The sequence below is a fragment of the Podarcis liolepis genome (genome assembly GCF_965112155.1).
Source record: "Podarcis liolepis genome assembly, chromosome: 16".
NCBI lineage: Eukaryota > Metazoa > Chordata > Lepidosauria > Squamata > Lacertidae > Podarcis > Podarcis liolepis.
The window spans coordinates 22,717,898-22,743,886 of NC_139567.1; the positions used below are offsets into that span (position 1 = coordinate 22,717,898).

Here is a 25,989-nt window from a genome sequence, read left to right on the forward strand (position 1 = left end):
ACCCAGCCAGGAATCTGGCTGCTGCATTTTGAAATAACTGGAATTTCCCAGTCGTCTTCAGGGATAGCTCCACGTAGAGCACATCATAATAATCCAACTTTGAAGGTTCCAGTGCGTGGAGTATAGTGATCTCTAACAGAAATGGGTCGTAGCTGGAGAACCAGCTGGAGCTTTAAAAAAAAAGGCCCTTCTAGCCACTGAGGCCTCTTGAGCCTCCAGCCATAGTGTTGAATCCAGGAGCCCCCCCCCACACACAGTGCAAACCTGCTCCTTTCAGGGGAGTCCAACCCCACCCAGGGAAGGCTGCCTCTCCACCTCCCGGACATGAGAACCTGGGACCCATAACAGGATTCAGGTACGTCACACACATACCTGCAAAATACACCCCCAAATCCCACCCATCATAATGCATTTCACTCATCTATGTAAAATATAGATTAAAACAGTGTTGCAAAAGCATTACCTTTGTGCCTGGGGTGTTTTCTCTCTCTCTCTCTCTCTTTCCAGTTGCTTTTTGCCTCTAGATGCACTTTCTTAATTAAGTAATTTTCATAGAATGCATTCTAGGAGACATCAGGAGTTTTATTGCGCCGTGTTCTTGAATTGCAGTAGGGACCCCGACTTAAGCTGTAACAACAGAGGCTAATTTGAATGAGCGAGACGGTTGTGGGGGGGGGGAGTTGTTTAGCTATGGTAATATTCTTGCTGACAGTGGTATTATTATCATAATCTAAAGGCAGATGTAGGAAGTTCACACTGCGGAAGCTCAAGAAGGCTTAGGCGAGTTGGTGCAAATGGAAGGACGTGGAATTTGAGATTTGGCAGGCGATGAGCTTTCACACAAACCCGGAAGTCTGTGAATATTTTAAGGGTGCAGTCATACATAATGCTAAATTATGGTTTGTTTTAACTAAGCTTTTTTAAAAACAACAACAACAGCCCACAAATCATCTTACGAACTTGAAACCAGAGTTAAAAGAAGTCACAGTTTGGGAACTACTTCACATTGTGATTTGTTGCCAGAATCATGGTTTGTTGCCAGAGCTGGGTTTGGACACTCAGACCACACTTTGGCTAAACAAAAAACCAGTTAGCATTTTGTACAAAATAGGCTACTGAGCGGCCCTTTACTGAAGCACAGAGTTCTAACCAATGCTAGTCCTGCTCAGAGTAGACTCACTGAAGTGAATGGACAGGACTAAGGACCCTTTTAATCATAGTATGTAAAAGGGGGTTTCAGAAACCTAGTTTCCTCTCTAGAAATCACCTACATAAGAAGAGTCCTCCTGGATCAGACCAGGTCTCCATCTAGTCCAGCCCTCTCCTTCTCATGGTGGCCAATCAGATGCCTCCAGGAAACCCTAAAGCAGGGCTTAAAGGCAACAGACTTAGTTCATTCCCAACATTTGTGGGTCTGCTGATATTCAGCACCCAAGTGGATAAAGCTGAACCAGTAAGAAGGGCCACAGGTTCCTGATAGTTAAACTATGGAACACATTCACAGAAGAGGCAGTGATGGCCATGAACTTGGATGACTTTAAAAGGGGGTTGGACAACTTCATGGAGGAGAAGGCTATCAATGACTACTAGTCATGATGCCATGCTCTGCCTCCACGGTCAGAAGGAGTAATGCTTCTGAACACCAGCTGCTGGAAACCTCAGAAGGGGAGAGGGCATTTAACAGCATGTTGATATGCAGGAAAAAGAGGGGAAGAAATAACAGGGTAAACAGGAAGGAAACTCCATCTAGCCCAAGGCTGTGTAATGTAGCACAGTGCTGAAAGGATACTAAACAAGGCAAGGCAACACAATGACAATTTGAATGTCAATAATTGACAAATGAAACTAATAAAGCAGCTTGAATAAGAATAAAACCATGCAGTAATATTGCAAGGCTTTGCATTGTCTCTTCCCTAATAAAACTCCCTCCAGAGGATTTAGCTGAAAGCATCCTAGGCTATCCCAACTTCCCTCGTGTTTCTCGATTGCTGAACATTACAGCATCAAGTTCAAGAGCAATTCGTAGCTACCAATCTAGTGCAGAGGATCAAGGACGCTGCCTCCTGACACACACAAAGCAGGAAGGAAGGAAGGGGAGAGAATCAGACCTCTTAGAGGTATACTGGCTCTGAACATGGCAGTCCCTGTTTAAGCTAATAACCACTGATGGGCAAATGAATGGAGGAGAAATCTAGCTCCCTTTTAAAGCCTTCTAAACTGGTGGCCACCCCATCATGGGGCAGTGAGTTCCAAAGGTTAAGTATGTCTTGTTTTAAACTAGCATTTCCTTTTGCCTGTCCTGAATCAGTTTCATTGTATGATCCTGATTATAACCCCCAACTCCACCCAGCCATGGGGGGAACTGTTCATGGAACCATAGAATTGTAGAGTTGGGAGGGACTCCCTGCAATGCAGGAATCACACCTAAAGAACGCCTGACAGGTGGCCATCCAGATTGCCATGGAGAGAGGCTTGTGCTTGCACCTTTCTTGCTTAGTTTGAAAATGGGAATGCACATGACACATCCAGGGCATTTATACTACAAAGGACTTTAGCAAACAATTGATCAACCCTGATCGCTAGGACTGTATAGAGGAGGGGCTGGCAAGACTGAGCCCAGAGTGATTGGCATTAGTTAGACCTGACAGCCCATATCCTTCTGCTCAAAAAAGGAGAGAGGGATGAATAGCTCTGGTCTGGAGCCTGTGATTATGAGCTCCCAGAGAAGCAGAATGGTTTTAAACCTCACCCTGATATCTTTGACAGTGGCAGACCGGAGTGTGCTCAGCTTGTTGAATTTTTAAGCCTGTGGACTTTTTGTTTATGTTTTTCGGGAATTAACCTTGGCTGCATGCATTTCCAGGCTTCTGTTCAAAAGCGTAAGGACTAGAATGTAGCTTTCCCCCCAATTTAAACAGCAATTTGGGATTCTAAAGACATTGACACCTATGCTCAGTACAGGATTTCATTGCAGATAGGTGCAAAACACACAGTCCTGTCTAGACCTGGACTAGACTAAGGGTTTATCCAAACTTACCTTTCTTCTGCTCTTTCCAGGCTCTGTGTCTGAACATCTATCTTCATTTAATTTTTTCCCCAGAGCTTTCCTTGCAAAAACCTGCTCTTTAAAGTTCAATTGGAGCAAACAAACAAACCTGAATTGATGTTTGCTCCGATTGTGCACTGAGTGGTGGGTTTTCACAGGAAAAGCTCTGGGACGAAAACAGAAATGCTCAGACAAGGAACTTTTAAGCATGGACCTGTGACTGGAAAGAGAGGGGCAAAAGGTAAGAGTGGGTAAGCCCTTAGGTGTGGAAGCCGGGAAGGTAATTCAGGATCAGAACTAACTCCTATCTCTTGAGTTTTTCATTGCTTTTCTACCCTAAGCCATGCTACAATGTCGAGGCAGATGTCGCAGCCAGATTGCCCTCACATTAAGAGCCACTATTTGAACGATGGTCTTGGTCATTTGATGGTCCTTTTTATCCATTTTTGTTGTTTTTTAATTGTATATATTGCTTGTTTTATGTTGCTACGGCCGTTGGCTAATACAAATAAAGTTTATCTGTCTAATGTTGAGGCACAGCATGGCAGGACTTCAAGAGAAAGTGGCTGGCTGCCAGCTGAACTTGCGCTCCCCCCTTTTTTGTCTTGCTCCAGCTCTCACCTGCCCGGAGAACAGCCACTTTGAGGAGTGCATGACCTGTTCGGAGTCCTGCGAAAGCCTAGGGATGGGTCCCATCTGCCTGGACGCCTGCACGGAGGGCTGTCAATGTGATGATGGCTTTGCCCTCCAAGGCACCCACTGCATTCCTAGGACTGAGTGCGGCTGCAGCTTTGAAGGCCACCAGCTCTCCACCAATCAGTCCTTCTGGATGGACATTGACTGCCAGTATTTCTGCTACTGCAATGGCTCCGACAACAGTGTGCACTGTGAGAACATCCCCTGCAAAGAGGATGAGTACTGCATGGAGGAGAGCGGCCTTTACTACTGCCAGGCTCGCACCGACGCCTCCTGCATCGTCTCCGGCTACGGCCATTACTTGACCTTTGATGGGTTTGCTTTCGATTTTCAGAGCAGCTGCCCCCTGGTCCTCTGCACCACCATCTCCCGGCAGAGGTCAGAGAGGTTGGAAACCTTCCCCGAGTTTACGGTCACTGCCAAGAATGAGGATCGGGACCCTTCCCTGGCCTTGTGGGTGAAGCAGGTGGAAGTGGAGGTCTTCAGTTACAACATCATCATCCACCGGGCTTACAAGCACACCGTGCTGGTGAGTTAACGCAGCGACACTGAATCGATTTATTACAGTCTGTCGACCAGAATTGAGAAAGCATGCAATACATACAAATGTCAGAACAAAACAGATGGAAAAGTAGAACATAGAAACCACAACCATCTCAGGTTAGCCCCTTCCAGTTTTAGGTGGTGAGTTTTTCTCTTGTTCTCACTGCTACTGATACAAATTCAGCCACTGTCAGTGAAACCTTTGGGTTTTCACTTCCATTAGATATTGAACTGGGGTCACCTTGTACCTGAGAGCCAAGCAGCTCCCCATTTACGATGGGGAGATGACAAATGCTTCAAGGGGTTGAGGACATTGGGCAAGGGAGCAGAAAGAGAATAGGTGGGTGGAGATGTAAATCCATGGCTAATTCTTCTGGGGAGCAAAGGACAGGACTGCCTTTGAGGGACTGGCATCCTCTAGCACAGTGGTTTTCAACCTGTGGGTCCCCAGATGTTGTTGGACTACAACTCCCATCATCCCTGAGCTCTGGCCTTGCTAGCCAAGGGTGATGGGAGTTGTAGTTCAACAACATCTGGGGACCCACAGGTTGAGAAAGGCTGCTCTAGCAACTCCTGAAAGATGACTATCAACACTCCTGTCCTCCTGTCTCTGAGGAGCAGTAATGCTTGCTTGAAACCACAAGATGGTAGGGTGCTCTTGTGCTTGGGTCCTGCTTGCAGGTTTTCCACAGGCATCTGGTTGGCCACTGTGCAAACAGGGTGCTGGACTGGGTGGGCCATTGGTCTGATCCCAGCACTAGCAAACCTACATTTATGGGGCCCTGAAGCTTGAACTGTTATGGGGGCCCCTTCATAACCAGCAACGGGGTCTGGGTAGCCACTGCTATCTTCTTCAATGGGGTTGTTTCACAACAATCAGTGTGTGTGTGTGTGTGTGTGTGTGTGTGTGTGTGTGTGTGTACATACATACATATACATATATGTGTGTGTGTATATATATATATATATATATATATATATATATATATATATGCAGGTTTTGGTGTCTTCGGGTGTCTTCCCGTGTAAGAGTTGGGGTGTCTAGGCGACGTTTCGACGAGGTCTCACTCGTCATCTTCAAAAGAGACCTCGTCGAAACGTCGCCTAGACACCCCAACTCTTACACGGGAAGACACCCGAAGACACCAAAACCTGCATTCCTGTACCCGTGAAAATCTACGAAAGCATATATATATATATATATATATATATATATATATATATATATATATATATATGCACACACACACACACACATATATACACATACACACAAACACACTAAAACATCTCACATTTTGATTAAAATTGCTATACTGGATGTCAAAGTAAATAAAGTGAATCAAAATTTCCTATGGCTTATAGTTTGGGGGATGAAAATTAGAGAAATGTTATATACATGCATGATGCATCATAGAATGATGAAATTGGGTCTACCAGACCCAATTTTTTAAGCAATGCGGATTAAAGTCACTTCTGGAGCCCCTCTGGGATTAGTGTCCCTGAAGCTTAAATTTTGTCATTTTCATAGTAAATCTATCAAGGATCCCTTCAAATGGCATTCAGAGGCATACTGCCTCCAACAGGGGAGAGAGAACCTTGTTGTTATGCCTAGTAGTCATTGATGGCCTTTATTTTCAGTATATAACTTTGCAGTGACTGCAAACCAGAAAGAGCTAGATATGTTTAAGTGTTGTGGAAACCAATAGGGCTTAAATGCACTGTTAAATATTGTTTCCTTTGCAAATTGGGTTGTGAAGGGTAGCTTCGTGTATTTATTTTTTTCCTGCACAGTTGAAGGAGGAAAACACTGTCATGGATGAAACTCTTCTGTCACTGTTTTTACATGTCTGGGCTCAGTCCTCCCGGGAGCAGAATGTTGTTGGCTTGTTCTCTTTTAAATAGCAGAGAATCCACAGAAGTGTTAAACAGGAATCCCAAAGGACTGAAAATGAAAATTTGAATTCAACCTCTTTTAGCAACGTGGTCAGGATGAAGTTGGCTATTCAGTGACTCTCAGTCACAGAGTCAGCTGGAAACAGTTGTTTCATGCCTGAGGCAGGAAATATAAATGTTGCTCTACGTGATGGTAAAAAGATAACAATAAGATAAATATTTGGCAACGTTCTCCCCGCTAACGGCATCCAGAATTTGCTGCCTAAGATGGACTGATTCAGCTTGCCTACCAGTAGGGCTGGCACTGCTCAGTAATGGGACATTACAATGTCTCCATAGAGACAAGTCCCTATCATGGCCTTGGCCTCAGATGATAGATAAGGCTAATTGATTGGTTGAATTTATATCCCACCTTTTCCTCCAAGGAACTCAATGTGGTGTACATGGTTTGCTCCCTTCACATTTAATCCCCCAATAATCCTGGGAGGTAGGCTAGGCTAAGGAGCAGTGATTGGCCCAAGGTTACCCAGAGAGCTTTAGGGCCGAGTGAAGATTTGAACCTTGGTGTCCCAGGTTTTAGTCCAACGATAACCAGTCTGGAGCTGCTATACCGCTGGCTTAGGAACACAACCAGGTTCCAGATACCAAACCTGAGGCTGACGGCCACAAACCTGCAAATCTAAACTGGTAACTACCAGACAGCCTGGTTCCCCCAAGGAGTCAAGGCTGCCCAAAGGATGAGGGAGCAGATTAGGCAAGAAGCCACAGAAGGAAGAAGCAGACCCCACCCTCCGGTCAAGGGCTTGTCCCTTTAAGGGGTCACACTCCCCAAGCAGGGTGGGTGGAGCTTTGGAAGGAGTGAACTAGAGGGAAGCTCTTATAAGGCCTCAATCAAGGCCCAACTTTCACTGCAGAAAGTTGTGTGCTTGGAGCTAGCCAAGGTGCTGAAACCCCAGCTGCCAGTCCTTGTGGATTCTTGCTCAGAAGAGGTCAGAACCATCTCACATGAGATGGCTGCCCATAGCTCCCTCTCCATCTGTACATGAACACATGATCTGTTGGGTTTTTGTGAGTCAAAAGTGGGTGGAGGTTACTCAGACCAAATATTTGGCATGTGTACTGTTACAGTTGCAGACTGTAAATATTGGTGCACCCTAATCACCCCATTTTTTAGATGACCTGGAGGGTTTATTATGAATCTGTAGGCACACTCCACCTTGATTTCAATGGGTTTCAGTGAACCCAACTTTGAGCTGGATTGTGGCCTGTGTGTTTCACTATTATAAACTAGTGTGTGGTGCTTCTCAACTGCTAGATAGATGTGCCCCTTTTCGCGCAATTTTTCATGGCACTGGTGTTCTATTCTCTTTCTTCCAAGGAGCTCAGATCAAAATTTTAACTTGATGACAACCCCATGAGCAAGTTGGACAGGAAAATGGTGACTAGCCCAAAGCTACACAACAATTTCCACAACTTGAGTGAAGACCGGGTTTTCTGCATCAGGCATCTTTCTTTGAAACCAACCTCCCAAAGCTAGTTATTTATTTATTTTGCAAGATTTATATACCACTTGATTGTAGTAAAATCTTAAAGTGGTTTACAAAATGTATTAGGTAATAAAATTACCAGTAAACAAAAACAAGAAAACAGTTTAAAAACAACAATTTAGAATGTTCAAAAAAGAGATTAAAATCAATGATAAGCTAAACATTGGTTTAAAACAAGTCAACATTCTATGCATCTAGAGAGGCTAGCCTAAGCAAAAATGTTTTTAGTGGGTGCCAAAAAGGGAAGGGAAGGGAAGGGAAGGCGCCTGCCTTGTGTCAATAGGCAGGGATTTCCAAAGTGTGGGTGCTGCCACATTAAATGGTTCTTTGCTTACAAACGCAGAATGAGAATGGTGTGACGCCAGTTGCCTTAGTGTCTAGCTAACTTCACTGCATCTCTTTGCAGATCAACAATGAACGCCTTTACCTGCCCTTGAAGCTTGGACAAGGGAAAGTGAACATCTTTGCCTTTGGTTTCCACATTGTCGTGGAGACCGACTTTGGGTTGAAGGTTGTCTATGACTGGAAAACCTTCCTCTCCGTCACCGTCCCACGGAGCCTTCAGAACAACACGTACGGCCTCTGTGGGCGATACAACAGCAACCCTGACGACGACCTCCAGACCTCTGGTGGCTTTGCCGTCTCTAGCATCAACGAGTTTGGCCACAGTTGGGCCAAGAGGGACCCCTTTTGCCAGGTTGGCTGTGGCGACAGGTGCCCTGCCTGCCGTAAGGTGGAAGGCTTCTGGAAGCCCCAGCAGCTGTGCAGCCTGATCCCCAGCAAGAGCGGCGTCTTCTCCAGGTGCCACAGCAAAGTCAACCCCACCTTCTTCTACAAGAACTGCCTGTTTGACACCTGCATCGATGGTGGCGCAGTGCAAACCGCTTGCAGCTGGCTGCAGAACTACGCCAGCACCTGCCAGACCCAGGGGATTGCTGTAACCGGCTGGAGAAACTTCACCTTGTGCTGTGAGCTGAGCTTGTTTTAATCTCTGCCGTTGTTCATGAAAACTGTCCTTTTGTTCCATCTCCAGTAGCTCCACTGATGTTTAACTGGGCTATTTCTGGGTTGTTGTTGTTTTTAAGGGGGTACTTTCTTCTTAAAGTAAGTTTGGGGAGGTGATTGTAGCTCAAGGATAGAGCACGCATTTTGCACACAGAAGGTCCCAGTTTATTATCTGTTTCTTGCATTCACACCCCACCTTCCTCTCCAAGGAGCTCAAGGTGGTGTACCTGGTTCTGCTCCTCCTCAATTAATCTCACAACAACCCTGTGGGATATTTTAGGTTGAGAGGCAGTGACTGGCTCAAGGTCACTCACTGAGCTTCATGGCTGACTGGGAATTTGCACCCTGGTCTCCTAGGTCCTAGTCTGACACTCTAACCACACTGGCTCCAGGTGAAAGGACCAAGTCAGCAGGTGATGGGAATGATTCTCGTGTCTGAGGTCCTGGAGAGCCAGTGCCTATCAGAGTAGAGCACCCTAGTGTAGGGAGAAACAGTCTGATGTGATAATAAGGCAGCTTCTTAAGTTACTATGTCTAAAAGCAACCTGACTAGGACTAGGCCTGGTTCTTAGTAAGCAAGTGTCTAGATCTCGAGTCTCAACACCACACTTAGGTCTAATTTCCTTTCCTGTTCTAACAACTTCAAAAATAGCTGGCTGTGTGTTGTTAGTCATAGCTCCTGCTAATCTATGGCCCTTGAGATGTCCCAACTTGCACGGCCAATGGTCAGCAACGAAGAGAGTTGTAGTCCAGCAACATCTGAAGAGGAAAAGGTTCCTCACTTCATGCTAAAAGGAAGGGGTGGGCCAGTAAAAACAGAGATAGAAATGATTTGTCATTGGGAACAACAGCAGAGAAGAGTCTTGTTGGCCAGGCAAGTCAGAAATCTTGACATGGAAGAGCCAGTGTGGTGTAGTGGCTAAGAGCTGTAGACTCATAATCTGGTGAACCGGGTTCGCTTCCCCACTCCTCCACATGCATCTGCTGGGTGACCTTGGGCTAGTCACACTTCTCTGAAGTCTCTCAGCCTCACTCACCTCACAGAGTGTTTGTTGTGGGGGAGGATGGGAAAGGAGAATGTTAGCCGCTTTGAGACTTCTTCGGGTAGTGATAACGTGGGATATCAAATCCAAACTCTTCTTCTTCTTATAGGGGGTCAAAATCTAGGCTCTAGTTGGTAAGCTTCCTGGCTAGTCTATCTGACACTCTCCTCCTCACTGTCCGAAGCTTGGTGTTGTACAGGGGTCGAGTCCCCACTTTAAGCAAAGGGAATGATGGATTTGTCAATTTCGGGTTCTTGCTATTTCTCATATTTCCCATCTTAATAATAATTATAATAATTTTATTATTTATACCCCACCCATCTGGCTGGGTTGCCCCAGCCACTCTGGGCAGCTTCCAACACATATAAAAACATAAATTCAGTTCCCCACATTTCTACATCCATTTTTGAAAATTCATCCACATTTCAGTGCACATTTTCCTATTGTTTTCACAAAGCAGTTTCCCCTAGTGCCATACAATTTTGTCCTCTATCCTTGCTAAGTTAACCCTCCTAGCTGATGCATGTTTGTGTATATTACTAGGCTGGGGACATGCACGGCAAGGTTTGGATAAATGCAAATGTCAAAGGATGACTGTGCTTTGATTCACATATCGCTCTACAAAAGCTGAACTGGGCAGGTCTGCCTTTAAATGCGAGCTGAATCAGATATCTCCCCTCATCCCTAATGACACCTCTCAGGCCTTGGATTTCACAAGGGCTGTGAGCTTGAGCATTGGCAGGGGGATTCTTATTTTAAATGCACAAAGCTGGCTGGCGAGGCTTTTGCCCTGGGTGCTGAAGAGTCAGCTGTTTGGCAGTGTTCCACAGTTCATCAGTATGGCTGGCCTGTAGCAACCATCCTTCTGCCCAGTTCCAGGTCACTTTGTGTCCACTTTGCAACGGCAGATTCAGTGTTATTAACTGCTCAGGGAGACACCTGAAATCTCCTCAGTTCTGCCTCTGACCTCCCTCTCAGTTTTCCTTGTCTCATTTAATGATTGCTCTTTAAGTGGAGAGCATGTTGTTGTGGTTGTTGTTTTTAATCTTTGCAAGACCCTCTGCGGTACGCAGAAGCGGAGCTCGGCTTGTATCAAAGATGGAGAACAGTTTCACGATGCTGAGGTTTGCAGGAAGGAGACAGTGAGTGAATTGTTGGGAAAGGGAAGAAAGAAAGAAAGAAAGAAAGAAGAGCTTCTCTGTGCCAAGGTTTCCCAGAGAGAGGCAGAGACTCCGATTAGGGCACCTAATGACAAAATGGAAAGTATTGGATAAAAATGACACAGATAAGAGGAGACAGCGGAAAAGAATAGCTCAACAAATGCCTCAACATGAAAGAGATGTGTACCAGAGTCACGGAAGATTATCTCTCATGTCACCGGCTTCATAAAGGAAACGCAGCCACAAGAGGATGAATTATGGGTTGCTCCCTAAATCTGACAGATATTTAAGCACTCAGCACAAAAGCTCACTTTGACTTTGGCAATTCCTTGGATTCATTGCTGCAAACCTGCTGTGGCATCTCCTAGCAGCCTGCCCTTGATCTGGCTGCTGTAAAAGTTGAAGCTGTTGTCCTTGTATTGTCTGGAGTGCCATGTGGGACAAATTTGCCCCAGAAATTAGCTCACCAACAGGGGAGAGGCCATAAGCTGTGCATGCAAAAGGTCCCAGTTTCAGTCTCTAGCACAGGGAGGGGAAACCTCAGGCCTTGAAGCCATGTCCAGCCCTCCAAGTCTCTGTCTGGCCCTCAGGGATCTTCCCAGGCCACAGCCTCTCCCCAGCCAGGTATCCTACTGCTTCTGCTTTGCAGAACCTTGAGTATTTTTGCCTGGCTGCAGCGTGTCCTTGAATTATGATAATACAGTCTGCACCTGTATCACAATTGTTTTTAGATGTTTAACCATTTGTGTGTTTGTTGCCCCTGGGCTATTTTGGAAGGAAGAGTGGGACATAAATTTAATAAGCAATAGCGACAAATAATAATGAAAATGTGATGATGCTGAAAGTTATAAAATTAGAAGGAAAGCAAGCAAACAAATAAATAAATGATACTAACATGTGCTTCATTGGATATTCATTGGAGGATAGAGAGGCGGGTATTTAGTAACAGGTCTGCTGTACAAAGGTAAAAAAACAAAAATATGTTAATTGCTCCATTCAGTTTTGCATCTGGCCCTGCAGGCTGAAATAGGTCACTCCTGATTGCACCCCCTCAAAAAAATGCACCTGGGGCAATGGCCTCCCTAGCCCCCCATGCTATGCCACTGGTCAGATGTGTAGCTTCATATACCCACTTTGCTTTTGAAGCACTGTCTAAATAATAAATGCATTTGACTCATCCAAAAAGAACTGGGGCTTTGTGAGTATTCCAATCCAACATTTACAAAGCACTTGCTATCACTGTGGTCCTTGCTCCGAGGCCTAGAAACTTTACTTGTACCAGGGGGAGAAACAGCCTTCTCAATGTGAGTTGCATGCAGAGTGCCATTGTCTCTGCCAGGGATGCTGGGTCTTGTTTGTGGTCCTTGACATGAAAAGACATATCACTGGGATCTGGGAGCACCAAAAACCACCACCTCTGCCATTCACTGTTCCAAGGTAAGCTTCTGGGGGATCTTGGAACAGAGGGAGACAGATGTGGCTCACTGGACTGAGCCAAGCACAGTCTGCCTAATTGTAATGAGAAATGCTAAACTTGTCCGGACAAGACCTGCTTGTTTCCAACCTGTTGTGCTACAGAGTAGGCCCACTGAAGTTACTAGACATGACTAATGTAGGATCATTAATTTTGGTGGGTCTGCTCTCAGTAGAAATTAGTACAACCAGCAGTTCAGTAGCAAATTAAAAAGTGGTGGGTCCCTTAGTAATAGTCACAGCCACACTCCTCCTAAGATTACACAACCGTCTAAGATTATACAATAATAATCATTTGAGATGCATTGCAATGATCAATGCAGATATCTCTGTGTTGCCTTTCAGCCAGACGTATTTTCTGTGCAAGCACATGGGCAAACAATTTGGAGTGCTCCGCACCATTCTCTTAAAACTGAAGCACCTTGTGTTTTCAGAGTTCTTAAATGCTTTGCTTTGGAGCATCCCTGGCTAAAAAGCTCTCTTTTCATGTTGACTGTGTGGCTCTAGGATGTTGGAGACAGGGACCCTACTGCAGAAATAGTAATGAATTTTAAACCCACTGCAACCTCATCACTGAATACAAACCTACATAAGGAAGGACAGTCAGCTACAGCATTCTACCAGATTGTCCCCTGCCAATGTACCAGGTGTCCTGTGCCTTCACCAAGGTGGAAGGGGAGTCAGGTACCCCCTCCCCAGTTAGAAGGGAAGAACTGTTAAACAAGCAAAGGTATTTTTCTTGCACATCCAAACCCCGTTCTGGAAAGATGTAGGTTAAATCTCTAGTCCCAGTGGCAGTTGTTCTTCATTTGTCAAATGCAAATGTTATTAGTTTATACATGCGAGCAAAAGAGTACGTATTTGTTCTAAGGAGGCTTGTCTCTGTGGTCAATAGGATTACAATGTACCGTTCAATTACGCTCCTCATAAATGAAGATGCAAAGCTCCTCCGGCAGGCAGACCGTTTGGCAAATCAATTGAAAAGTCATTTTCATCACTAATAAGATTTAAAAATTAAATTTGGATCATTTTCTATTCACAAATTGATGGCCTAAATCAGCTCTGCGCCTGAAATTCAAGGACCTGAATGCAGCTGTTAGATGGGGAGAGGAGGAGAAGCAGAGGACTTGTGGATGTTCTCCATTCTGCCCTTTCATCTTTTGAATGTTTGTAGTAGCTTGGCTTTTCAGACTCTCATAGGGTGGATACAGTTGTTTTTCAGAGGCACAGAAAGGTGCTCTAGAAGAGCAGGGAGGTCAACAGGAGGTGGCGCCAGAGCCACTGGCAGGCACAACCAACTTATTCTAGTTTCATCCCCATCCTTCTTGCTGAGTTCTTCAAGGAGAGCACCAAGGCTAGATCATTATTCATTTCATTTCATGGGCAAAGCCTGCCGGATTAGGCCAACGGCCCACCTAGTCCAGCATCCTGTTCTCATAGAGGCCACCCAGATGCCACATGGAAACCCTCATGCAGGACTTAGGCACAAGAGCACTTGCTCCTCCTGTGGTTTCCAGCAATTTGCACTCAAAAGCATTACTGCCTCTGAATATGGAGAAGCAGAGCATAGCCGTCATGGCTAGTAGCCATGTATCACTTTCTCCTCTATGAATTTTCCAAGCTGGTGGCCATCAATGCCTCCTGTGGAAGCAACTCTCAAGCAGGAGGCAGCTGCCCATCAGCGTCAACACCTGAACTGGATGTAAGTAGGAAATCAGGCAGGTCGGAGCTGGTGGAGGGCAGACTAAAGCTGGTAGGGTAGTGTGCCGTGCACTCTAATGGACCAGTCTCCACTTTGGTTGTATCTGGTGCGCACGCGCGCACACACACACACACACACACACACACACACATTTTTAATCCTCCTGTCATTTCTGATCAAAGTTTTGATGCACTACCAAAAAAATAACCCCACCCCACTTAGGTCAGAGGCTATAAGGAACTGGTTTTGCTTTTCAGCCTGGAGTGGGGGGACAGCCAGGTGTCTAACCTCCTCCCCCCATGGCCTGCTGTTACCCACCTTTTTGTGTCAGGTTGACAATAGCAGAGGAAGCAAACTGCGGCCTCAAAGGACTTGATCTGGCCTCAAGACTGCCATTTGCTGACTCCTGTGTTGGTCGGTGGAGCTGAAGAAAGGTGTTTGCACATTGTCAGCCTTGGTGTCTCTGTTGTAGTGGTTTCCAGTGGCAGAGGAAGGGGCGGGGAGGCGGTGTGCCCCGGGTACCATCTCTCGGAAGGGTGACAAGAAGGCACCCTGTGGGGGGCTCACCCCGCCGCCCCCAGGCGCAGCAGCACGAGCCACTGTCATCGCACTGCCACAGCCGCGTGTGGAGGATCTGGAGGATCCCTCCGCCGTGAGCGGAGGACCGCGCTCCCACCTCTGCAGCTACGAGTGGAGGATCCCGCCACCACCATGAGCAGAGGATCCCCCTGCCACTGCTGCAGAGGATACCACCAATGGCGCTCAAGTGGTGCCGGAGGTATTGGTGCCACTGTGCATGCATCGTACGTAGCGGTGCTATGCATGCACTGTACGTAGCAGAGCTGCGAAAGCGCTGCTGGCAGTTTGCCCCACCCCTGTGGGCGGTTCGCCCCACCCGAGACCCCACACCAGGTGCTTTTCCTTTGCCGCTGCTGGTTTCAGAACTCTGAATAATATACTGTCTCTCTTCAGATCTCCAGATTTTCTTGTGTTCAGAATAGAGCCTTCTTCATTACAGTTCCCATCTAGGTATTAGGTGGCTTCTCCATGGTAGGACTGCCTCTCCTCAGTACAGAAGGTCAGACAAAAAGCCTACCCAGGCCAACTCTCTGTTCTCACAGGGGTCCACCTAACAACAACAACAACAACAACAACAACAACAACAACAATAGTGGCTTACCTCTAGGCCCCGCAGAACCTTTGCTCAACTCATCTGTGCCTGATATCAGGCTATGCTTGCGTCTCTTTCTTGTCGTTTGACCGTAAAGTGTCTGGAGCCAACGTGCCACGTAGATCTCCTCCCCTTTTCCTGTCTCTCAATAAGTATTGTCTTCATCAGTTGGAGAGGGAGAAAAGGAAGCACTCCTTCTGGCTTAGTCTTTTCCTTGGTGGCAACTGCAGCACTGAATTTTAGAGGGAGAAGGAGGAAGATGGTGGCAATTTCCCCCCATATTTCAGGTTCCTTGTTGGGGGCAATAGTGCTGAGCAAGCGGGGGTGGGCCCACTTGGTTTCAAGGACAGAGGCAATGCATCTCTGGGAATTACAAAGAGCCAGTGTGGTGTAGTGGTTAAGAGCGGTAGATTCGTAATCTGGGGAACCGAGTTCACGTCTCCGCTCCTCCACATGCAGCTGCTGGGTGATCTTGGGCTAGTCACACTTCTTTGAAGTGTCTCAGCCCCACTCACCTCACAGAGTGTTTGTTGTGGGGGAGGAAGGGAAAGGAGAATGTTAGCCGCTTTGACAATCCTTCGAGTAGTGATAAAGCGGGATAACAAATCCAAACTCTTCTTCTTCTTCTTCTCCAGCCCTTGGTCATACTGGGCCTTCTGGTGTGCATGCGCTCCCAAAGGCAAGAGGCGAACATTGAAGTTTGATCATCAGGCAGGGGTGTGTTGCCGTGTTAAGAAGCTTTTCCTCTTTTTTCCCAGCGGTCAGCTGCCCTCCCAACAGTCACTATGAGAGTTGTGTGAGTGTGTGCCAGCCCCGCTGCGCTGCCATCCGGCTGAAAAGTGACTGCAACCATTATTGCGTCGAAGGATGCCAGTGTGATGCAGGCTACGTCCTCAACGGCAAGAGCTGCATCCTACCTCACAACTGTGGCTGCTATTCTGACGGCAAATATTACGAGGTAAGGCACCAATTCCAAAATGGCGGCTCCCAGGGCTTCTCAATTGTTTTGTGAGCATCTCCTTAGTCATAAGAATATAAGGAGGCTTCTAGTCACGTTGGCTATGATCTGCCTTCACAGTTGGAAGCACAGGAGCCAACTCTTAGAGGCTGGGGAGTCTACAGCCCCCCAGTAAAATATTTGAGGGGGCTGGGGCCCCCAACGCTGATGGACTTTGCCATTCAAATGGGGCCTGTGCATTGTGTCATGTGATCGATTATGCAGGGCAGGGTTTATTTGGGCTCTCCACAATATTTTGTTCAAGTTGGCACCCCTTGCATGTTTCCCACAGGCAGATCTGGTTGGCCCCTATGAGAACAGCACGCTGAACCAGATGGGCCATTGGACTCAACCAGCAGGCTCTTCTTTATGTTCTCAGGTTAAGATTTAGGAATAGTGGCATGTTTCACATTAACTTTCTTATCCTACAAATATTTTCTTTGAAGTATGTTGTATTGATTTCGATGGGCTTAAGAGTGCTATTCCCTACCCTAGTTCTGTATCTGATGAAAGCGAGCAATAGGGATCGGCTCTTTTTGAAAATATTGACTGATGGTGGAGAAAAGCACCCTGCAAAGTGTCTTTCCTTCAAATAACCCCAGGGTCAGGATTATCAAATACCCCCAGGGATCTGCCAATGTGGTGGTGGTGGGGATGCTACTTATCTGAATGGGGAGCAAGTTTATCGCTTTCTTTTTACCTTGCCTGGCATCGTCTATGTTTTGGTGGACTCAGATAAGCTCCCTTTTAAAGGCAAAACTCATCTTAGAAGTTCAAAGTACTTTTAAATTGAAATTATGAGTGTTTGCTTGCATGGTTGTTGTTTAAAAAAAACAATTAAAAATGCATATATGTATTATATTCTTTCTGTGACTTGGATGAATTTTCCATGAGGATCAGACTTAAAATATCCAAAGGGGATATCAGAATGAAGCAAGATCCTGCTCAAAAGCTCCTTTGCATTCATCAAGATTCATTTTTAAAGCAAATCTGAAGCACAGCTTTCGTGGTTCATGTTGCTTTAAGGAGGAATGGGGGGGGGGAGGACCTCTCTGTTTTAACGAGGGCTCTGATGCTTCCATGCTGTCATAAGCGTTGCATAAAAACGAGGGTTTCTTCAAGGAGCCCTCCTCATCTATATTCTTCCAAGCAGCAGCAACAATGACAAAAAATAAAGAAAAATAAAAACCAGCTGTAGAATTTGAAATCACACACTGCAAATTATGGTGTTTTTCTACCCTAAGCTGCCTGTGGGATTGGATCGTAAATGGTTTCCAAATGAGAAGAAACCAGAGGATGGAGATGGAATGCTCTCTATCTGCCGTCGGTTGCGTCTGACAATGTCTCTGCCTTAATAGCTTGATTTTGGGGGATGTAAACACAATGCCCTTGGGAACTCGCTCGCGCTCCTTCAGAAGGGTGAAATTTCCTCATAGATAATTTGCGGGTGCTGCAGGCAGCCGTATCTCTCTCTCTCTCTCTCTCTGCTATGCTAGTTTGCATTGCTGTCAGCTTTCGGTCTCCTTCTCCATTACCTTACAGCGTGATCCTGAAATAATGAACAACGGTGGTGCATTTAGTGGCATAGTTCTGTGTGTTATGTAATATTAATCAGTTTAATCCACACAATGGAATGACAAATTCCCTGTAATGAGGCTGAGCTTCCAGACTTGCTTTTGCATAGTGGGGTGCGGGGGAATACGGCAAAATTAAACTTTAATTTGATGACCTCATTTGCATGAACCGAGAGGGAGATCCTTCCCTGTTGCTTATGCCAGTGTGACTACTGAATCCCAAGGATTTACTCCTAGTTTTTATAAATTCAGAAAGATATAAATTCAGGAGAAAAGAGATTTTTATGCTTTGAATTCACTGATCTGAAATAATAAATTGGTGAGACAGGAGCACAATCAGAAACCAGAATGGAGCCTTCTTGTTTTGTTTTGGGGATAATGAATAAATGTGTAGCATTTCAGTGATGCCCATAGTTCCAGCTTGTGACAGCCCTCGTTTTTTAATACTAGTCCTGATAAATCACTATCCCTGTTTGTCTCTATTTTTGCTGTTTGCTGATGCCTTGTAAAGATTTTGGCAGTGTGAGTTGCTAGAGTTGTTGCCAGTCTTCAGAGCCGAGCTTCCAACTCAAGTTACATCTCTAGGTCAGAAGCAGGTTCTTTTTGCATCTAGCACACATGCTTAGAAATGTATGTTCACTGGCAGTCCATCGTGTGATAAGAGCACATGATTTGCATGAGGACTCAAGCCCTGCCTTGAAGAATTGAAATTCTGGAGAACCACAAAACTTGAAAGATCATGTTGTTGTTGTTGTTTAGTCATTCAGTCGTGTCCGACTCTTTGTGACCCCATGGACCAGAGCACGCCAGGCACTTCTGTCTTCCACTGCCTCCCACAGTTTGGTCAAACTCATGCTGGTAGCTTCGAGAACACTGTCCAACCATCTCGTCCTCTGGCATCCCCTTCTCCTTGTGCCCTCCATTTTTCCCAACATCAGGGTCTTTTCCAGGGAGTCTTCTCTTCTCATGAGGTGGCCAAAGTATTGGCGCCTCAGCTTCACAATCTGTCCTTCCAGTGAGCACTCAGGGCTGATTTCCTTAAGAATGGATAGGTTTGATCTTCTTGTAGTCCATGGGACTCTCAAGAGTCTCCTCCAGCACCATAATTCAAAAGCATCAATTCTTCAGCCTTCTTTATGGTCCGGCTCTCACTTCCATATATCACATATAATCATAGAATTGTAGAGTCATAAAGAAACCCTGGGGGTCATCTCTAGTCTAAGCTCCTGCAATGCAGGAATGTCAACTGAAGCATCTCTGACAGATGGCCACCCAACCTCTACTCAAAAACCTCCAAAGAAGGAGAGATCAGCACCTCTTGTAGGAGTCTGCTCCGCTGTCAAACAGCTCTTACCACCAGAAAGTTCTTGCAGATGTTTCATCAGAATCTCACTTCTTCTAACTTGAATCCATCATCTCGGGTCCAAGTTACAAGAAAAGAGATTCCAACATCAGGGTAATTACATTCTGATCCACACATTAGTCTAATGACGCATTCAGATGTGGGGAATAATATTTTAGTTTTCCTGATTATTATGCTAGCACTTCTAGCTCATTTTTAATGTTCCTTTCCCACTGCAGTACCTGTTGCATTATGGAACTGTGGCTTTTTGACCGATATACTGGCACGCTGTGCTAAATTTCATTCACACCAGTGGGCGAGCTGCAGCAAAACAATGATTGTCATTGAACAACATCACTACTCCCCCAGCCTTTCTGCACATGCCTTCTGCTCCTCCATGATTCCCCCATGAAAAGAGCAAGGAAGAACTGTATGCCTGTATATCACCCCAGATTTCCTCACTCTGCTCCTGTGATTTTCCAGCGCAAAGGGTCTGCAAATTGACTTTTTTTCTGAATCAAATAACATGGAAGTGAGTGCTAAACACGTTACGTTCCTTCAGTTTTCCGAAAGTGACTATTATGTCACTTGAAAGCCCATATATAATACAAAAATTAAGAGGCAGGGTAATTCTGGGGGAAATGGAATAAATCACTATGTGAATGCAACCTAAAAGGTGCAGATCCAATCACTTTGTATCCAAATTCCTAGAAACTGAACTACTCAAGCAACCCTACACGTTTCCCGTGAAATGTTGAAGGGTATAGATAATTTGTTATGGAATTATTTTGATGTTCAAAAGCACCCTTTACCTTTTCTTTCAAAGTCATAATTGCAACCCTTTCGCAAGGTCTGTTGTATTGCCGGTTCGGACAGCAGGATGGCTGCCATGAATAATGGCTCGCATAGCCAGCTTTGCCTCTCCACTTTCTAGCAGTTACTTTCTTTTACAATGTGGCTACCACAGCCCCTTATCAACTGAGAAGCAAGCTCATGCGCTCAATTATTCTATAAATCTAATAACAAGAGGGGTGGAATGTAATGCGTGCTCCTCTGCAAAAGTACACATCAGTGGTCAACAGGATATTTGTTGAGCTCTGTTTGGAACGAGGAGCGAAGCGAGGTTGCTGTGGAAACTGTAACTTTGAATTTCTTTGCTTTTACGAGCGATAAAGGTGTCAGCGAGTAGTATTGGTTTGCAATTTTTCACACCCCTTTTTGGGGGGCCAGAATTAAGCCCTCAAGTCAGGTTGCGTGTAAAAACAGAAGGGGAGGAAGGCAAGCAGCACTGGAAAGCTAGCTGACCTTGCAGTGCTTTGGCCGACTTACACGGAAGTGATCTAAAGTCTCCTTTCATTCATTTGTCCTTGTCTGTTGGAAGCAGTGCTGTTTTCTGGCACTACTCAATGGTACGTTCCCTGCACCCTCATGGTCCCTTCCAACTCTACAATTCTACTATTCCTTCCCCCATGCCCAGTTCCTAAGAAAAAGGCTGATTAGGTGGAAAGGCAAGTGTCAATGCTTATATTCCAGACTGTCACTACAGTGGTACCTCGGGTTACATACACTTCAGGTTACAGACTCCACTAACCCAGAAATAGTACCTCGGGTTAAGAACTTTGCTTCAGGATGAGGACAGAAATCGTGCTCTGGCAGCCCGGCGTCAGCAGGAGGCCCCATTAGCTAAAGTGGTGCTTCAGGTTAAGAACAGTTTCAGGTTAAGAACGGACCTCCAGAATGAATTAAGTACTTAACCCGAGGTACCACTGTATTTTCAGGTGGGATTCAGTCACATACTAGCAAATGAAAGTTGTCAAATTAAGGCTGATTCTCTTGTGCAACAAACCTGGCTGCTTCCTCCCAAAATTGGACTTTACGTGATAAGGAAAGTGTCGAGAAAATGCACTAGAAAGTAGGGCATAAACAATTTCTTGATACAATGTCATCTAACCTGCCCGCAAATGAATCGGAATGAAAACTCAGTAGATAACCAGTGTTGTCTAACCTACCTGCAAACTTTGGACATACAAATTGGGATGAATGGTGAATAAACAGCAACTTTTTCCCACAGTTAACGATAGTTCAGGAATTGTGTTCGGCTAAGGGCAGGCTCACACATGTTGTATGTATGCCACTTGATTATTCAGCCATTGATAGCTCTCAATTGATTGTGAACTATTTCCACCCTACAACTCTTGATTCACTCAAATGTAACACCATACTATGGTTTGGCATTGTGTGTGCGAACAGAGCCTCATGTTCAGCCATTTCTTTCTTCCATTGCATGACACAACATCTTCACTTACTGTTGGGTTCTCAGCAAACCATGGCCTGCCCTTAAACCAGGATACAAAACCTTACTTATTTCCTTGATTGGGATCCTGGTTTGAGGGCAAACTGTACTTTGAATAAACCATAGTTTGCTGTGTTCAGACACAATGGCAAAGATGGAGAAGGAAGCAGGAATGCACAAGCACAAGGCTCTACTCATGCATGTAAGGCCAAACCATAGTTTGGTGTTACAGCTGAGCAAATCATCACCCACTGCTATGATCACCAGTTGATGAACATGCATCTGTGAATGAGGCTGACAGATGAATCCAGATGTGCACTTAATATAATGAAAATCCCAAGTTTTTCTTTTGTATGTATGACTGTTGCTCTTTGCCAAGCCTAATAGCTTGATTTTGGGGGATGTAAACACAATGCCCTTGGGAACACACAGGCATCACATCACAGATAGGCAGCCATTCTCCAGGAAACAACCCTTTGGGGTGCCTGCATGTACTCTGGGGAGAAGCACACAGACAAAATCCACAGGTTTCAGTGTGATAAATGCCTAAAGTCCCTGCCAGTGGATTTTCAGCCTCCCGCAGATCAGTTGACAACATGCAGGGTGTCTGTTTAAATAGGTACTACATGACTGCCCTCTCCTGGTTGCAAGGAACACTCTGTGTCAATCAGCACAAGAGTCTGCAGAGCCCTGATCCGTTGCAAATGTCTTGAGACCAAACCAAACCATAGTAAGTTTTAGGATCAGGCCACTATCTGCTTGAAGAGATGATGATGGTCTTTGTTTCTAAAGAGAAGTGTTTATATTTTGCCCTCTCCTGAAACACCACGGTAGTATACAAATGACTGGCTACTCAAGGGACATTTTTAGGCAACTGATCAGGTGTACTGAAATAAAAAGGTATTCAGGAGATTCTTGAAAGCCCATAGTAAGGATGCCTGCCAAATACAGATTTGGAAGAGTGTTTCACAGGATGGAAATAGCAACATTAAATGCTCAGCTCCTAGTGGAGGCCAGTTGGGCCTCTATAATGTAGCAGACAACAGCACTTCTCCAGATTCCCTCCATGTTTGAGCTGGGATATAGGGCTCTGTGAGTTCTTAAGGCACCCTGGACCTAGTAGTAGTAACAACAACAACAAAAAATCTTGTTTTGTAGCTAGCATTGCTCAATATGAATGGGATCCATTTCTCACATTGCCTTTTCTGGCCAGGGAGCATCATTTCTTTTTCTCAATCCAGGTATATCACATCAAACAGCTGAAACGTGGTAGGGGTCTTAATACACACGATTGTCCAAATGTGAAAAAAACAATTTCATTTGATTCTTTTTAAAATGTATCTCTCACTTTCTCTTCAAAAGAAATCAAAGCAGCTAACAATGTGGGTATAATTAAAACAATCTGGACCATCACAACACTAAGCAAAACTGGCGCAACAGCAAACAATAAAGCACTGAAGCAAACCTGCATAACCCCATCAAAGCAGTAAGCAAAGAAATGAAATCGATATGAAGACACAATCTCATCAACAGCAACAAGAAGGACATTCAGAAATGGCAGTCAGCCACCACTAAAAGCCTCCCAGAAGAGCCAGATCGTATCTAGGAGGCTGACAGACAAGGGCTGTGTACACACTATTCATTTAAAGCACACTCTCTTCCTCAAAGAATCCTGGGAACTGTAGCTTATCCCTCCCACAAAGCTACAATTCCCAGTACCCTTAACAAACTCTGATCCGCAGAACTCCCTGAGGGAGTGGAAATGTGCTTTAAATGATGGGAGCCAGCATGCTTTCCTGGGTACAGTGTTCTGTAGGGTTGGTAACATGACCAAAATGGTATCACTTCTCAGACCCACCCACCCCACTTGTTAGCCAGCAGGCACAGAACAGGACCCACAACCTCTGGTGTTGAAAAAAGTGCATGTACTTTGGATTCTTGTCTTTGATTTGGGCATTCACTGTGACCACATGTATACCCTTTCTTGGATGGATCCACTGTGGGCTTTCATGTTACAGCTTTTCATGCTTCATTCATGTTATTGCTTCCTTCTCTTTCTTGCTCATTTCCTGCAGCCCAAGCAGCTCTTCTGGAGCAGCGACTGCACCCGCCGCTGCCGCTGTTTCCGCCGCAACCTCATCCAGTGCGACCCACGGCAGTGCAAGTCGGACGAGGAGTGCGCCCTCCGGAATGGAGTTCGTGGCTGCTTCAGCAAGAAGAGTTCCTACTGCATTGCGGCAGGTGGAGGGGTGTTCCGCACGTTTGATGGTGCCTTCCTCCGCTTCCCTGCCAACTGTGCCTTTGTCCTCTCCACAATCTGCCAGAAACTCCCTGATGTCTCCTTCCAGCTCATCATCAATTTTGATAAGTGGTCGTCCCCAAACCTGACAGTCATCTCACCTGTTTACTTCTATATCAATGAAGAACAGATTCTTATCAGCGATCGTAATACTGTCAAGGTACAGTACTGACTCATTTAGAATGCTAGACCGTAAGAGCCTGCTGGGTGAAACCAGTGGCCCATAGACCCAGCATCCTGTTCTCATAGTGGCCAACCAGATGCCCATGGGATGCCCACAAGCTGGACCTGAGTGCTCTCCCCTTCTGGTGGTTTCCAGCAACTGGTATTCAGAAGCATTCTGCACCTAACAGTGGAAGCAGAACAAGAACCATCAGGGGCAATTTAATCCATAGGTAGCTGGTGGTCCCCTAGGAACTGTCTAAATCCCAAGACTCGAGTAATGATACACAGCATCCTATTCCAGGTAGTAAGCAAGCCCATGGGGGCAGGGGGTGTTCAGTCAAGAGTTTATGTACAAATGGGGCTCTTGACACATCCAAGTAGATTCCTGGATGCGTAGAGAAGTTACACACCAGCAAGGATCAGATGGTGCTTCAGTAGCAATTTGGAGTTCACCGAGGTTCTAAATAGGCTGCACTTCATTTCAGGTGGCTACCTTAACCCCCACCAATGAAAGACCCTGTATTTAACGGGGCCGTGCTTGATTCAGTAAGCTCTGACAGTGTTGTGAAGGTGGAGGCTCAACTGCAATTTCTGGAGTGGACTGTTTGGGATATGAGAGTGATGACAACAGGCTCCAGGGAAAGTGGGATGGTTTGAGCTGAGACTGAATCCTTGCTCCAATCTGTCACTTTCTTGAAGTCCATGGTCTCACCCTTTAGGTACAGAAAATCTGATCCTGGTATTATGACCTACTTAGGCTAATATTAGGTGCTTGTCTTGAACCTGAACCTAGGACCTGAACTAGGACCTGAACCTGTAGCCTCTGAAATTGAAAGCCCCTCTAGCACTATCTGAAGAGTTGACTTTCCTTGCTAACAGAAAATCCCAATCTTTTTTCGTGAAAGAAGAGTTTGGATTTGATATCCCGCCTTTCACTCCCTTTAAGGAGTCTCAAAGCGGCTAACATTCTCCTTTCCCTTCCTCCCCCACAACAAACACTCTGTGAGGTGAGTGGGGCTGAGAGACTTCAGAGAAGTGTGACTGGCCCAAGGTCACCCAGCAGCTGCATGTGGAGGAGCGGAGACGTGAACCCAGTTACCCAGATTACGAGAGTACCGCTCTTAACCACTACACCACACCACACTGGTTGGGAATTTGGAACATTGAATTCTGAAATTCAGATTTATTCATTCCAAAATTCAGCTAAACCAATCAGCTTAATTTGATGTCTTCATTGTGTAAGATGACTGGCATCAAGTTCTCACACGCAATTTGAACATAGGAGTTTAACCTTTCAAAACTGAGTCTTACAATTTTTCATATGATCTTGTCCATTTTTATAAGTTAGCCAGAAAAGAGAGAAAGATGCATCAATGTAGCATGAAATATTGCTTGATTTCTTGATCAGGTGAATGGGACACAGGTGAACGTCCCCTTTGTGACTGGTTTGTCAACCAAAATCTACAGCATAGAGGGCTTCCTGGTCATTGATACCAGCCCAGATATCCAGATCCATTACAATGGCTTCAACGTCATCAAAATCGCCATCAGTGAGCGACTGCAGAATAAAGTATGTGGCCTTTGCGGGAATTTCAACGGGGATCGCACAGATGATTATGTCACCTTGCGAGGGAAGCCGGTGGTGAGCAGTGTGTTCCTGGCCCAGAGTTGGAAGACGAATGGCATGCAGAAGAGGTACATGGAGAGATGCAAGGGGGCTGAGGAAAGGGTCACATTCCAGCCAGGCAAAAGCAATTGAGGGCAGGGCAAGACAAAAGCAATTGAGAAGGATGTGGAGCAGCACCAATGAAAGACATGGCCTGAGGAGAAGAGGTGTGGTTTAGAGAGGGGGTGGGACTCGGAGGCACTGTTTTACAGTGGCTCTGTTCCTTCCTGGAGAGGTGAACCCAGAAGGTGGTGCTGGGGGACTCCTGTTGGCCTGTGGGGTCCCTCAGGGTTCTGATCTGTCCCCCATGCTATTTAACAAAAACCACTAGGAGAGGTTGTTGGGGTTCAGTGCCACCAGTATGCTGATGA

The 25,989-nt window shown here is 45.7% G+C and overlaps 2 protein-coding genes across 3 annotated transcripts in view; one reads left to right on the forward strand and one right to left on the reverse strand.

The window, feature by feature from the left end:
• TECTA (tectorin alpha) overlaps positions 1 to 25,989 on the forward strand; it is an 81,541-nt gene that overhangs the window by 41,488 nt on the left and 14,064 nt on the right. For both annotated transcript variants that reach the window (XR_014520364.1, XM_083480880.1), the window contains exons 10-14: positions 3,661 to 4,271; positions 8,135 to 8,696; positions 16,041 to 16,240; positions 23,564 to 23,947; positions 25,361 to 25,647. Coding sequence is in view for 1 of the 2 variants with exons in the window: in XM_083480880.1 (XP_083337006.1) it covers positions 3,661 to 4,271; positions 8,135 to 8,696; positions 16,041 to 16,240; positions 23,564 to 23,947; positions 25,361 to 25,647 (2,044 nt within the window). In the remaining variant the exon portion in view is untranslated. The remainder of the gene's footprint in view (positions 1 to 3,660; positions 4,272 to 8,134; positions 8,697 to 16,040; positions 16,241 to 23,563; positions 23,948 to 25,360; positions 25,648 to 25,989) is intronic.
• Positions 17,286 to 25,989, reverse strand: part of LOC310696042 (uncharacterized protein) — a 43,274-nt gene continuing 34,570 nt past the window's right edge. Inside the window, exon 11 of the mRNA XM_083481179.1 lies at positions 17,286 to 17,828. The gene's annotated coding sequence lies outside the window, so the exon portion shown is untranslated. The remainder of the gene's footprint in view (positions 17,829 to 25,989) is intronic.